Below are 15,751 nucleotides of genomic sequence, written 5' to 3'. Positions count from 1 at the left end.
CAACAGCATTAGGAAGTGAAGAACCTAGTCCCCACAACCTTGAAGCACCGCTGTTTCAGGTTATTGGTGCTAAAATAAAAGTACAGGTCCACCTTTGATCAACATATCTCATAGATTTTTCTTAAAATTTGCCACTTTAGGGTCTGATTCCACTCCTAGTGCACAGTGGATAAAACCCTATCTTTCTACACATTTTATTAGACATTTAGGTTGATTTCAAGTTTGCTAAATTAATCTAGTTCAGCACTGGAAGAGGAGATGCACACACTCGTTATCTCTTGTGCAGATGATACATTGGCAAAAGTTAGTAAAACTGTTCTTGCAAATTTGTCCACAAAACACTTGGAGTTGAGGGTTCATGGGAGGAAGCAAAATTCAGGATAAAGAAGTGCAGGGCTCAAATGCTTGTACTCCCAATTGCACTAAGATGGATCAGCCTTAAAGATTTGCTATACCTGCAGTAAGCATCTGGGAAGTTTGAGGGATTTTATTTGCCTCTATTGATAAAGGAAGGAGTTAAAATTATGTGAGTGGCTGTAGGATGTGTTTTTTTCAGGCCATGTGTTTTAGAATGGCTCTTTTCACACAGTATCTGCACAGGATACATGTAAGAAAAAGACACAACTGTGAATTTAAGCAAAAGTTAAGTAAGTGCTTTTGCACCTGTTAAGGATAATCTGGCCTTTAATGGGGCAGCTTCTGGACAAATAGGTAGTAAGATTTCCTTGTTTTGCCAAATCAGCTGTCCTTACAGTGAGTCAGGAAGTTTGGGGGTGAAAAGAAATGAGCTGCAGGGAGTGTATGAACTTTCATAATGGGCTTGCTGGGGTCTTTATAGACACTTGGCATTGCACTGGACGCTTGGTCTCCCAAAATAGGCCTTGCCATGGGTTGGGTGTTCAAAATTGTATTGACTACTAATGCTCCCTTGGCGAGCAAGAGGGTATCTACAACCCCTGACCACCTATGCCTGGCATACTAAGTTATTCCATGCTGCTGTACTCCTCTAAGATCAAGTGCATTACTTTGTGCATTACTCTCCAGTCATTTCTGCTACAATATATACTTTCCATGCTGACATATAGTGCATTGGCAAGGAGTTCATTTGAACCAGGACATTTCACATCGCACTTTTAATTCAAGCTGCTCAAGTGCAGGGAATACTCCAGCAGCCTAGGAAAGGGAGCTACATGGGGTGCTCAGCAGGACTAGCAGATCTTACCCCAAAGTGCTAGGTTTCACTGGCAGCTGTCATGGTGTGGTTACATATTTTAAATCACTTTAATCAGTTTCCCCTTTGAGATTTTTATTTGCTGGGTTTTTTTTTCTGTGACAAATTCACTTTTCTTCTTTCATCAGAGCCACAGTAGTCAGAGATAGACATGGAGCTAAAATTATTTACTTCTTTTTCTTTAAGGTCAAATTAGCTTTTTTGGTCAAAAAAGGTCAAAAAAAACTTGGCTTGTGGGAGGTGTGTGTGTTCATTTGTGGGTGTCCAAAAAATTTAGGTCTATATCTATGCTGGAAAGCTCAACTTCAGGCAGCTTTTTTTCACAAGCGCAGCTCCCAGATTCCGTTGTCTTCCAGCTGTGTATTTAAGCACTTCACTGACTTTGGGCTTTGGAGAGCAGGGATAAATACCAAATTTGGGGTTTTCTCTCAACCCAAATTTTGAATGTTCTGAAGACTGCAGTGCTTCAATTCTGTTATAAATGACAAAATTCAGGATAATGACAGTGTTGGTGCACACGTCTTGGCTGACTCAAAGCACTGCTCCACATTTGGATCTTTGATTCAAGCCCCATCTCTAATTATAATGTCACAGGGACTGGCCAAGTGCAGTAGCTCAATCTGACATCCTACACAGCGTGTTGGACCGTGTATTTTATTTCAAAACTCTGCTGCTTTTGTATTGCAACATTAGCTGTAGTGCAAGCTATGCAGGGATGATTTGGGGTTCTTGTAGCCATTTCTGAAGGCACAACCACTTTCCTAATGCCCAGAGAGACTAAGCAGCAATGTCATCTTCTAGTGGGCTCCCTTTCTCTGTGATGGTACCATTATGTCTATGGAACAGAGCTATAGATGGACATCCAGTGGGGTTTTGTTGTTTTCTTTTTCCTTCCCTTCTAAGCTGAGATCCTGCACGAGTTTGCTCATTTAGTCATTTATGGACGTCAGCAGCTGTACCTCAGCTCTTCCACATAGCTGCTCCGCCAGCCTGTCTCTCCTTGCATTCCTGTTGGTGTCTGGGCTCCTTCTGACCCTGGTCTCCTAATAGTCCTGGGCTAGCGCAGACTACCCGGTTGGCTACATTCCCAATTTGCAGTCCTTGTTAAAGACAAAATGCTGTCTTTTTACAGCTCCGTTTCTTTCCATAAAGTTAATCAAGCAGCCCTCCTTTTCACAAGGCAGTTGCCCCTTTGGTATTTCTTCCTTTTGGCATGCTGGAGATTCCTGATGCTGTCAGAATCCCCCTCCCTGCCCTGTTTAAGGCAGTCATGTATGTAAAGCAAGTGGCTCCTCTAAGAAATCGTAGCATAGAGAGGAGCTTTCCCTGACAAGGTGCATGCATTGTGTCATTAAAAAACTATCAATTAAAATGTGTCATTGGAGGTAGATACCTGTGTATTTCTATTAGAGATGAGTCAAAACCAGGAGGCTGGATCCAAACTTAGTCAAAAGCTGATGTTGCTTACAGTCGGGAGTACAATCTCGATGTGTATTTTTTGGCTTGAGCTGCTCTCCTGTTTGCACAGTGTAACACAAAAAGCATCACTGCGCTGTTGGGAAAGCTGCTGACACAACTAAGAAACCGAGTGGTAAAGGCTTGTCAGCAAAATCAACAAACTTAAAGGCAAACGGGAACCTGGTCATGTGAGTAATTGTGACCCCTCGCCCAGCCACACAGAGCAAACTTTCTCTTCTCAATAATCGCCATGTTTTATGGAAGAAAAGAATCAGTTGCAGATGAAGCACAGAACAAATTTCCCTGCATTCCTCTTACTGGGAAGAGAAAAGAAAACGTCTCCTTCTTTGGACTTAGCCTGTGTACGTCTGTGTTGTGCACCGAGCTGCAGACGGTGGCCTCTCATTTCATTAATTGACAAACATCATCCCCTAAACATTTCCAGGCACAGTCATTTTCTATTCTCAGGTTTACTCAAAGGTTCTTACTGAGGTTTATAGTTTTCCATGTATGAGCTGAGAATAAACTTGCTTGTAAGATCTCACCTCTTGTGCTGTGAGAACTTTTGATAATGTAATTCATAAGCAACTTCATTTTCTGGATCTTTCTCTTTTTGCAACTCTCTTGGCTTTGGGTAATTACTCCGTGTTTTGCAGCAAACTGATCCATTTCCCAAATACTGCAGGACTTTCTGAACTGCAGCATTTTATTCCATTTGTCTGTCTTTTTAAGAGGCTGATCTGTCTTAAAGAAATCTTTCTCATTTAAAAATAATTTTGCTGTGGTTTTACAGTCAGCATGGTTCCCCCCCAAAACAAAACAAAACAAAAAAATCCCTGCAGGCCTATTTCTTTTCCTTCTCCCATGATTACCCTGGTGTAATGACGCTGATGCCAGTGGAATTATTCCTGGTTAACACTGGTATATATGAGACCAAAATCTGTAGGATGGGACACAAAATCGTATCAGGGACTGGGCCAGAAGGGTATCTCCATCTGTCAAAAGGGATCTCAAAGTGCTCTTTCATCTTCAATGTCTCAAACAGAGGAATATAATCATCTACCAGGAGGACACAACAACCGCCAGGGTGAAATCTAGCAATATGTTTAATGTGGAGAACAAGGCAAAAGCAGCACAACACAACCCTTTAGGAATGTAAGCAAGGAATACAGTGTCCATCTGAAATTGGTGTTACTATTTGCCTCGTGGAATGCTTGGGAAGCCCAGCCAAATTCAGGGCTCCAGTCTACTAGAGCAGCCGCAGTGAGGGCAGGCTCTGTTCCCCAGTGCTTGCAGTCCCAGTGACAAATAGCAATCACACCGCAGGCCAGCAAGAAGTTGAGCCAGCCAGAACTAAAATATCCCTGTTGGAGTGTGGTCCCATGAGGACAGTGTTATGTCTTACCAGAAACAAAGAGAAGAGCACATTTCCAGTCTCAAAGACTTCTCTGTCCCATTAAGGAAAACTCCAGACTACAATTAGAAAAAAAAAAACAAGAAAAAGAGACACAGCCACAGTGTGCCCATTTGCATCCAAAATGCAGGCTAAAAAAGAGAGGGCATGCTCCCAGGAAAAGGCTTCTAGCACCGTCTTGATCTCATGGCTCCAGCTACTTTGCTCAGGAGGGTGGGAATGCAATCCCAAAGAGAGACCATCCCTCCTTCAAGCCCAGAGCCGCTGGGTAAATATTGACTCAGAGTGAGGAGTGGCTGAATCACTGCTTCGTGCCCTGCTGAGGTGTCTCCCTCCACACAGCGAGCTTCCAAGCCCACCCTGCACAGCCCAAAATATCAGACGGGAGTTGGTACCCGTGATGATCAAAGGACACAGGCTCAGGCAAAGAGACAAGAGCACCTCTGTTTGTGCAGGGCTGATGTGTTCTGTTTGCTCTCCAAGTGGGAGAATGTCTCCTCCAGTTAGTTATTCAGGAGGATATGCGGTGGGAAGAGTGGTTAGGTGGAGGGATGAGGGACTGGGGAGCACCTAGGGTGGTTCTTCCATCCTTCTCATGTTCATCATACCCCAAATTCTCTGACTGCTGGTACACATACAGAGTTAATGGAAAAGCAAGGGCCTGGGTTCATAGAATCTCTGCCCCAAAATGCATTGAAAGAACAGGGAATTGTGAGAAAGGGTAGGAAATAGTCCAATTCATTCAGTTGTCCAGCTGTTGCCAGCTCAGGATTCAAACATAGGGTGAAAAGAGGGTGGAATATATCCCTAGATTAAGTGCATAATCTAAGGGTATTGAAGTAAAGCAAGAGAAAGACCTGGGAGCCAAGCAGTGATGACCACTGACTTCAGCTGTGAGTGGGGATCATGGCTTCTGTAATTGAACTGGATGTAGGGGAAGGCTGAGTCCACTGTCGCAAGCACAGGTCTGGGTTTCATTTCACGTGAAATGCTACAGATTTCCTAACTGGATCACTGTGCCAGCCTGCAACACAGAAATGATATGTTCCTCCTCCTCTGAGCTGTCCCTAGGCTCAAGGCTTGAAGGCTTCAGAACTGAAGATCTCCAAGGAAAAGGAGAGTGTAAGAAAAAGCATATGCTGTGGATCTCTTTATATATGCTACATTACCAAAAGCACTGTATTTATGTATTTCAAAACTGAGCACTGGGTTACATTTTCATCCCCCAGTACAAAGGCAAATACATTCCAAACAAAGCAATGTTGTTTCAACAAAGCAAGGGTTGAAATCTCTCCAGGGCTTCATTCTGTCTCATTTAGATCGGGCGTAAGATCTTAAAGCAGAGTTTAGTGGTCGGCCGATCATGTTCCTCTGGGAAATGACAGAGTGGTAATTCAAAAAGGGTAGTGAAGTACAGCATTGTCTCGGTCTGCAGGACTGTTCTTCAATAAAACCAGCGGCTCACCCAGCTTACAGGAGAACATGTTGTTCCAAAGGAGCTCCGACTCTTCATTAAACAAAAGAATTCACCTCCGGCTAGACTTGGGTGTAAAATGAAAATGTTATTGGAGACAAAATGCCTTTTTAAAGACAGCGTTTCCATGATGACTGCCATGATTGCCTGGACATATCTAGCAGCTGAAATGACAGCTAAGATGAAAGGTACACCTCCAGACACCGAACCCACACGTGTTAAAAACTTCATTCAGGCCTGGGAGGTGGTTCCATTCCAGGTAAGAAGCTCTGAGAAAGGGATAAGCAGCCTGGGTCCTGTCTGGCCACAGGCTGGCACTGACCTGCTTTGCAGTGAGGACCCAATTTTGATCACGAGTGGGTTGAATCTCTCAGGACTTTCCCAAAAGCCTTTCCTTGGAGTAATCAAGTTCTCCCACATCTGACACAAGAGATTGGGAAAGAATCCCAGGGTATCTACGTGCAAAATTTATGAGATATGCCTCCTCTGCTTCGACTCTCCTGACACACTCAGGAAAGCTCACAAACAGCAAAGATGCAGTAGGGCCATTCAGGGAAATAATTCATGTCCAGACTGGTATAACTCAGGTGTTCATGTATGGCTGTCTCCCACCCAGATTAATTCTGTAGGAAAGATATAGCCTATGTGGTTCCTCAGTGTATGAAGATGAGAAAAAGCACCTCAAGCTGTGCAGTTTCAGGGGATTTTTGTTACAAGATTATTTTCCTAAAAATGGCACCGTGCCTCTGGGAGTGAAACATACTGGGAAATATGTGAAAATTTAATGAATTCCATGAGTTAGTTCCTACTTTTCTTGCATACTTAAGGCAAGATCATTCCCTTGTCAACTTCAGCTCACATAGGGACCCTTTATAATACACTCAAAGCATCCACCTTTAGCTTCAAAGGTTTTGGCCTGCAGACTCTTAGGCAGTGCAGCAGCCATGCTAATCTTGCAGAGATATTCTCTTGTGCTGTGTCTAATCATGGCCTTCTACTCAGCATCACCCTCTTTCACCCAAACATTGCCCATCAAGCAGCCTTGGTTCTGCTCAAGATGGGAGAATAGACTTCCTGTACTCTTTTTTGTTGTCTCTTCCACTCTGTAGTGAGTTTCCAGAGCTCAAACAATGCCACAAGGTGAGGACTGCTGGACCATTGGTGTGGTATGGTATAAAATTCTTACATTAGACTCTAAGGCTTAGCAGAAGCCTTGGGCTGGGGCAATCAGATGGTAAATACCCAGGAAAAGGTGCAGTTACTGTGTTTCAGAGGGGAACACTGATGTGACAAGCCTTTGAGAGGGACAATTCCATTTAAAGCATAATATGGCAAAGCCTCAGGGTAACCCAGCCTGCATGTAGTTTGTTACATTAATCAGCCCAGGCAACAGAGGCCTGTTCATTGCTGGCAATGTCCTTGCTGGACACTCTGTAAGAACCTGAAATCTCGTTGACTCATGTGTACCGAATTTCCAGACTTGACTCACTGGCTACTAAAACCATAAGATTGCATGGTGTGTCTCGTGTTTTTCCTGGAAAAACAGCAGGTTAATATAAGTACATTTGGTTGATTAACATCTGAATCTGTTTTGAAATCGCCAGAGTGTATATGTAAAGAAATTAATCTCAAAGCAGCAAAGAAAAAACCTCCAAAATATCTGGAACTTCAGGATTTATTTCTACAATGTTCTTTGTTGGCCATCCTTTGGGCTAAAAGTATACATCCTTTCTTTTGTATCTCTTAGAACCTGCTGAATTTCATGTGATCACAGGCTTATTCTAGGAACATGTGAGGCACAAAGTGCTATTGAGAAAGGTAAAAAGAGTAGAAACAGATGCTGTTTTAGAGACAATGCTATCTGGCTGGCTGGTATAAAAAATGTGCTGTGTAAATGGAAAAACTTCCTCACACAATGCAAAATTAACCTGAGAAAATCATTGCTACAGGAATTAACTGAGACCAAAAACACTGCCAAAGAACAAGGAAAATGAAAAGAATAAAAAGAAAAAAGAAAAAAGTTAAAAATGGACGGGATGTTTACAAGGCTACTAAGACGATAATAGGGACAGTTAGAAACACAATTAGTTAGAAACACAAGTACTTATTGAGGAAAGAAAACAAGACTCTCAGAAGAATTAAACATGTTGGAAAGGATATCTGCTTCAAGACAGGAAAAACCTTTTGGTGTAGCTAATGGCTAGATTCAAAGAGGTAATTAAGCACCAGCTCTGCTTGCAGTTGTAGCCCATACAGTTGTTGAGCCCAATCTTAAATCAAATTTATTGGCCTGTATTGTGTAAAAGGTGATCATCAGCAGTGTAAACATCTGTCCTGGTCCAAAACCCTGATTCATTAATGGAACACTGGGAAAATTTCCTATAACAGACTGTGGTGTAACTGTTATCAAAGACTTTTTGATAGCTTCCTTTGAGACAGCATTTACTGACCATTGACAAGACAAAATGGACAAAGTGGTTGGATCAATTGTAGTGCTTTCCTCTTACTGTTTCTTTTGGTTCTCTAGAAGTAGCTGTCAATCTTAATTCAGTTTCAGAGGACTCAAGAGTCTCTCCAGCCACTTCTCCATCCTCAGCAAGTTGCTGGGAAGAGAGCACATGTGGCCGGAGAAGATGCTTGTGCATGGCCATAGGGAGGGTTGGGCTGGAAGCCTCCTTAAACATAACAGCTCTTTCTGCTGTGCCTTATTTCTGTGCTGCAAAGGGAAGGGAAAGAAGGCTTCCCCAGTTTAAAAAGATGCATTAGTTAAGGGGCAGGGTAAAGGAGCCAAAAGAGGGATGCATTGGCAATGTCAGCTGATGGGGAAGATGAAACAGGTCTCTGCTCCTGGCTGCATAATGCACTTCTGTCAAGGCATTTAGTTTTTCATGTGTTTCAGTCTGGCCCCCATAAAGTGCAGCCAGTGTGAGACTCGTCTGTGCAGTGCTTTGAGCACAGCGGGGAAAAATGTGTTAGGCAATGAATATTGTCATGAGGAATTGCCTGCTGCCCAACAATATTACCTCTCCAATGTGCCTACATCCTCTTTTCCCATTGCTTCTCCACACTGAGATGTCAGGGCATCCTCAGGGACTCTTCTTTGTTAGAAAATAACAGGAGCTGCAGGGTACTTCAAAAAGACTGGCTTTGTCCCATAGGTGTCAAAGAAGGACTTCAGGTTCTTGGAAAATCTGGTCCCAAATGAGTGTAAAAATGCACATTTTGTCAGGAAGTGAATAAAATCCTACTGAATTTAAGCCAGGGACAAAGATGAAAAAGCAGATGGCCCACGACAAACTGTGAGAACGAATTTGTTCGCATGACATGGGAATAAGTATGTACTCATAACAGACTATTACTCAAGAAATTTTGAAAGAGCACCACTCCACAGGAGTCATAATGTGATTAGTCACATAAAGCCCAGTCCAGCGAGGCCTGGTGTATTGTACCTGAAAGAAAAGAAACAGGCCCCAAAACAGACCACAATAAAAACACGATAATAAAGAAAAAAAAAAAAAAAAAAAAAAGAAAAACATTCTGAAGAGATGCACGAGCTTATGAAGACAGAAAAACTCTGAAGAGAATTAGAATTTGTAGAGTAGCTTGCAGATTGTTATTGAGTTGCTTAAAAAGTAAAAGACCAGAGGAAAGGAGCCTTTCTGAAATGACTCAAGCAGCAATTTGACAGCACAGAGACAGAGTTGGGGTATTTTGGGGAAATGTCTTGGACTCTGGGACAGACTTTGCCACACATTACAGCATGGTTCTGGTAACTTACAATTAGTTCCAAAACCCCATTTTTTTTCTTTAAATATTTTATTATAGGAGCAAGGGGTGAGATTGAATTTGTAAACTAGAGCAATAGGGCTGATTTTGAGCACTGTGATTTATTAATACACCTGTTCAAATTAATATTTTGTTCAAAACTTCTAAGCTTGAGTGAGCATATTTATTACGTGAAACCATTTTTGTCATTAAAGATTGCAGCATCTTAATATATGGATATATCCATGTATGCAGAGAGGAGTGGACTCCTAGGATATAAATGGGATTGGCTTTATCTAAAAATAATTAACAATAAACTTGCCTGATGCTTTTATGAAATTTCTAAGTTGTTCACTCAAAAGCAAGTGAGTGTTCAGAGATAGTTTGAATTCATACAACAACAACAAAAAGAGATGCCAGACACAATGTCTAGAACCAAAGTCAGTTTCTGAAATCACACATTAGGCAAACAGTCATCCTGGAGCTCTCACATTGATGCTTTTGCTATTCTAGTATAGTGTCCAGTAGTCTTTATGTCCAGTGCAGTATGTTAACCCCTTCTAAACTTGATTTAGAGATTGAAGCCCCTCTAAGACTGACTGCAGCCCAGCAGTGGGAAGCAATGCCACTCTGTCTCTGAATCAAACCTGAGCAGTGCAGAAGGGATGGCTTCAGCTTCAGCTTCCAAATACATACTTTGTCCATGCAAAAGCAGCGCTGCCCTCACTTATGCAGACGTTGCTATTGGACTTTCATTTACCACAAGCTGTTAAGACTCCAGTTTCACTTCTCACCAGAAAGAGGAGGCAGGCGTATATTTAGACTTTCCCGGGAAGCAGCTGCAGCAGGAAGTGGGAGTGCGTGCATGCACTGGGTCTCACAGGGGTACGCACAGATGCTGCTAGCTTTAGAGCAGCTTCATAACCCCAAGCAGAAAGGACAGTGCACAAAGGCCTCCTGCAGGTTACTTTGTCAGCAAAGGGGACTGCATTACTCATTTCAACATCTTAATACCCTTATCATTGAAATTGTTTGTTTGCTCAGTGCTGACTCACTTGGAAGATTATCACCTTCTGAAGCACCAGCTCATTTCTTGAAGTACTCAAGGGGCCTAAGTTTCTACTCTCTTGCACCTTAAAACTTATCTCCATGAGTTTATGCCTTCCACAGGAATGCAGAGACGCTACTGTCTACTATTCTGACTTGATAGGAAATTACTTGCTACATCTATATATGTAAAGTGGGAAATCCAGCTCACATAACTTCATCCATTTAGAAAGTAGCCCATGTAAGACAGTTGACTTAGTCCTACAAGAAGTGCTGGGAGGGGAGGGACACACTAGAGCATCATCCTCCCACCTTTCTTAGGGACCTGATAGCTTGTGATGGCTTGTCCCCAGAGGTTCTTCTTTCTTGGTTGGAGCCAGGGTGACTGCCTTGTGCTATATGCCAACTAAATGGCTAATGTTAGATAAGCTGAGTCCCATGCAGTGTGCTAGAATGTTTTTCCCTCAAGGTTTCTTCTCCACAGACCTTTCCTTTGTTAGCCAACAAAAGACTAAGAAATCAGAGTTTGCAGCAATTTGGTGGCAAGGCAGATAAAATCAGTACTAAAACAAAAGCAGCTAAGATAGCCAAGACTGCCTGAAAAGTTAAATGCATGCTTCTTTCATACAGATGGATGCATTTAAAATAACTTTAGTTTCCCCATTCTCACAGGGCAGCCTATTAATCTTTTGGTAAAATCCATCATCATGGGCAGGACAAGTACCAGGAAATCCTCTCCTGGAGGTGCTTCTCTGCTCTCTCTCATTACTGTATCACCTGGCCTATTTACAGTCCTGTGAGTTCTTAACACCCCAAGGTCCTCTCAGAGGTGGCAGTGCAGAAGTATTCTCTATTACTTGCAAATAGGTGACTCAAAGATGTGTAATTGTTTTCTCATTGAGAGATCCCTACTAGATCAGGAGGGTAAGTGAATGTCAGACATCCACTCTTTCTAAGCTGGGCACCCGTCTTATTTTTATGCACCTGGTGTAGGAGTTCTCTTTTAAACTGGAGGCATTTTCAGTGAATGGCACCCACATCCAAGTTAGTTATCATGCATTTTTCCCAGCTAATTGATGAGGACAAGTATTTCTCATTCTAGCAATAAGGAGATGATGCTACAGCTATTTAATCCACTGACTGTGAAGAAAGCCTAGGGAATTAGATAAGATACAGACATCTATACTGTAGACTGTCAAAGCTAAAGGTGACCTGAATCCCAACTCAGTAAACCAGTGTTCCTGAAGGAGGAGACCAAGCTGCCTACGTGCTCAGTAGAAAAAAGTTGCTCTGAGGCTGTTCAGAGAGATACAGCCTATGTGTCCAAACCTTCTCTTTGGTGGCTTTCCCTTTATATGCAACATAGAAAATTCAGGTGGTTTCATGGAATTTTTTCACTAGGCACTTACAATTCGGTTGTTCAGATGAAGCGGATCTCAAAGCAGGTTTTCTGAGTCCAGGATTAACTTCCTTAACTGGTGAAATAACATTTCTTCTAAGCTACAAGCCTGCGTTGATCAGCCTGTCTTTGCATGTGGGAGTGTGCCATAGTACCTACCCATCTTCTGTAAGCTGAGTGTAGTGGAGCATGCTGAGTGAGCGGTGTATGAGTGGAGAATGCCGAGCACAGGTGGGTTGATGTGTTTAGGGAAGGTCACTTGAAGACAAGGTGTCTTCAACATCTCTCTTCTCTGCAGTCATCCATCCAACTCCACTTAGCTACAGCTCTGTCTATATGCAGATCTAACACCCCGAAGGAATGTGTGCACCTGGATGCTCCAGTTAAGAAGACATTCTTTCTACTGGGGCTGTGCAGAAAAAGCAAGCACTAGAGTTGTGATGAGCTGCAACATTCTGATAAAACAAGCAAATTTAGAGAGGAAGAAAATAAGTAGAACCATCCTGTTGTATATGATAAGCAACTATAGTAGCTTGCTCCATGCTTAGGAGTTCTGTATTCTTGGGCTTCTTTCAAATATTTTTCCTAATAAAAAAATTATTGACCCTAGCTGACACTGCTTTGAGCAGGGGTTGTGACTAGACAGTCTCCAGAGGTCCCTTCCAACCTCAGCGATGCTGTGATTCTGCAGTTTTCATCATCAGTTTGGGTGTTTGGATACTGAGCAGTTGGATCAGACCCCATACAGGCAGGCATTTGCTCCAGGTGCATGGGCTGCACGATGTTAGCTGTGCACATGCCCAGCCATTGATCTGAGCAGAGCAACAGCTTCCATATGTCCTGGATATGCCTGTATGGGTGCCCAGATGCCCATGTGGAATGTCTTAGATGGACGTATGGGAGCCTGATAAAGCTGAGCAAGATGTGTTTAAAAGGCTTCATGGAATAAATAGATCTAAAAGGGGGATTAGTGGATGACAAAACCATGGCTTCTAATAGGGAAGCCACACTGTCTGGATAAATTGCAGCCTTTGGTGACCAGATTTTTGTCTCTGTTTCTGTCTATATTAGTTACTACTCTTTGTATTTTAACTCAAATTCCTCTTTAACTCATTTAAGAAGCATTTGTGACAGTTATTTGTCACATGCTAAACCACATTACCTTAAGGTTTGTCAAGCTTCCTCTGCTCTCCAGTGCATGGAAAAATATTAGATTTAATTTGGTTTGTTTGGCCAGTGTGGATAGGGATTAGCCATGCTATATATGGACCATAAACGCTGTTCTGGTTAACACTACGGTTGAGCCAAACCTGAACCTTTCATCTCACCCTTTGCAAACTTTGGTGGTTTGGATGGAAATGGAACCTGTATTTGAACTGTGCTTTATTTTTGTTTTTGTTTTGAAAAGCAAAGCCCAATCAATAACACATTGGAAACTCAACATCCAGCATCCTCAGCCCACCTCTGGTGAACAAGGATGAGCTCCTGTGTAGGCAGCGACTTTGTGCTGGGAGAAAATCCAGTACACAAAGGAAGGAAACTGTTTCAAGGAACCTGCAGTAACTTTCCATAAACGTCTCAGGGACATGAGTGCATGCTGAATTTTGTGTCATAATCCCCTCCATGTGTGTTTAGTTAGGGAAAACATGGTGGTCCCAAGACGGACTTATGTTGGCTGCATGTCCAGTTGGTCTGGAGTTACAGATGACAGGGAAAAGCCTTAATTTGATTTTGACTCACAGTTTCAGTTTGCTATCTGAATAGCAAACCAGCCAGTGATGAGAACAAATTTCTCACATCAGATTTTTTAGATGCCAGAAATAATAATAGTAAGGTATTAACACCTCCATATTTGGCTTTCTCTAGGTTGTCTTAACCTAGATAAATCTATTAATTTGTGTCTTTGTATCCACAGCAGTGCCTTAAAATTTGCACTCAATTGCAGCAGTAGTTTTGAAATCCATCTGTCTTACTCTGACCATTCTTGTAGCATCGCATCACCATCTGTATAATGTGCTCCCAATGCTAAAATAAAGATCTACAGTGTGGCATGGTATTTCCACTTATGCAGCTACTTGAGGTTGTTGAATGACTAACATTTCCTATCGTATTTCTGGCTTTTGGAATTATTGTAAGAATAGAACCATCCTCACCATACAGAATTTACCAACTGGGCACACTGGTTAGAGCACTTTGGGCCATAATGTGGCTCCAAGTCTTTGTGTTTCCCCCAGAGGCTGCTCTATCACCCTACACTGTATATGTTGGACTTAGTCCAAGCAAGCATGTTTCTGATGACTTTAATGGACATTGGATGAGATCACATTGGATGGGACCCTCTATGAAGTAGCAATTAATGTTGGCTCCAGCAGCAGCAGTCCATCCGTCACATCTCCCCAGGAGATCTGAGTCAGTTAGGACATTACCGTCGTTCCATGACTGGCCAGGAAAACACTGTAGGTAATTCACCAGTTAATGCATACGTATGAGACGTCAACCAAAACAATGTAGAAGTCAAGCAAAAAAATGTTAAAGCCTGTCCACAGGCTTTACAAAGGATGAGAGTAGAAAGATAATTTAGATTTATAATGTTAAGTTGCATGTTTGCCTACAGTGGGGTCTTGTCTTTGAGTTTGTCTGTGCTTTTCTAATTGGCCTACAGATTCTAATTGTCCTACAGGTAGTGTATCACTACCAGCTGATGAAATTCCGCTTTTCATAAAAAGGCCTCATCCCACTTAAGTGACAGCAAGCAACAGTCTGTGTATGCAAGTGCGCGTGTAAATCAGGGTTCATGATGTGTCTTCCTTGCAGACTCAGACCCTTGCACACCTGATGCACCACCTGCTGCCACTTCACCAGCAACCTCTGAAGACCCTGGACCTTTCACAGCTGCAACATCACCCTCCTCTTCCTCTGACACTGGTACTGCATCATTTTCCCCACCATTACCTGCCTGTGTTGCAGCCTTACATCCCAAACTGCCTCCTATTGCACCATCAACATCAGCTTCTGCTGCTGCAGTTCACCCTGGCCTCCCTTCTCTTCCTGCACCACCCACCTCTACTCCACCACTGCACCCTGGACTTTTTTTGCCAGTAGTCTCACCTGGCAGTGCTACCCACCTCATCAACTGGCTGCCCTTCCTCGCCTCTGCAACACTCGCCACCATTCGAGGGAAGGAGGAAGACCAGCCACCAGCAAGAACAGGCTCCCTGGAAGACATGAAGCACTGCAGCAGCACACCCCCACGCCCTGCCCATGATGGAAGTCCCCAGGTAGCACCTATAGGAGAAAGGGCTCCGGGGGGTGCTTCCTCTCCACCAGCTGCCCATGCCATGCCCCCGAGCTCCGAGCAGGCATCGGCAAATGTGAGTGACATCCTGGCAGAGCTGCGGACAATGAACAGCCATCTCTCCATCATTGCCCGAGCCCTGACACAGCTGGCATCATCACTGGCACCGCAGCAGGATGCACATGGAACCCCACCTCCTTAGTGCCGGGCTCTGCACCAGCTCACCCTGCTTGTAGGGGTTGATGTCAGCTGGGCACAGCCCATGGCAGAAGAAAGGGACCCTGCCCAAACCTACCCACATGATCTGTGCCAGTTTGCTGTGCTCTCTGACACCAATCACGTCTCCCCAGTGGCTTGGTGGGTTTTTCTGTTTGTTTGTTTATTTGGTCCTTGTAAATGGGTGCATATATTAAACAAATAGTTTTCTGGTCTCATTAATAAAGTTGTTTATATTTCTTGCATTCCTTTCAGATGTGCTTGCTCCCCTCCTGTCACCCATTAACCACATGAGCACTGGTAGCAGTTGGTGAGGTCTCACATAGACAATGTGGATAATCTGACATGGTGAGAAGCTACCCATGAGAAAATGCTCAAAGAGGTGACACAAGCCCCCTGAGCAATGTGGGGGGACACAGACATGAAAGAACACGATAAAACTCTGGAAAAAA

At 43.2% G+C, this 15,751-nt stretch overlaps 1 protein-coding gene across 3 annotated transcripts in view; it reads left to right on the top strand.

Annotated features, from left to right (window-relative positions):
* RUNX2 (RUNX family transcription factor 2) overlaps positions 1 to 15,544 on the top strand; it is a 225,308-nt gene extending 209,764 nt beyond the window's left edge. For all 3 annotated transcript variants that reach the window (XM_065681813.1, XM_065681811.1, XM_065681812.1), the window contains one exon: positions 14,603 to 15,544. In XM_065681813.1, the coding sequence (XP_065537885.1) occupies positions 14,603 to 15,285 (683 nt within the window). In that variant the 3' untranslated portion in view covers positions 15,286 to 15,544. The remainder of the gene's footprint in view (positions 1 to 14,602) is intronic.
* Positions 15,545 to 15,751: the final 207 nt, after the last annotated feature.

Source organism: Lathamus discolor, chromosome 5 (assembly GCF_037157495.1).
Source record: "Lathamus discolor isolate bLatDis1 chromosome 5, bLatDis1.hap1, whole genome shotgun sequence".
Classification (NCBI taxonomy): Eukaryota; Metazoa; Chordata; class Aves; order Psittaciformes; family Psittacidae; genus Lathamus; species Lathamus discolor.
This window is presented reverse-complemented; position numbering and strand designations above follow the sequence as displayed.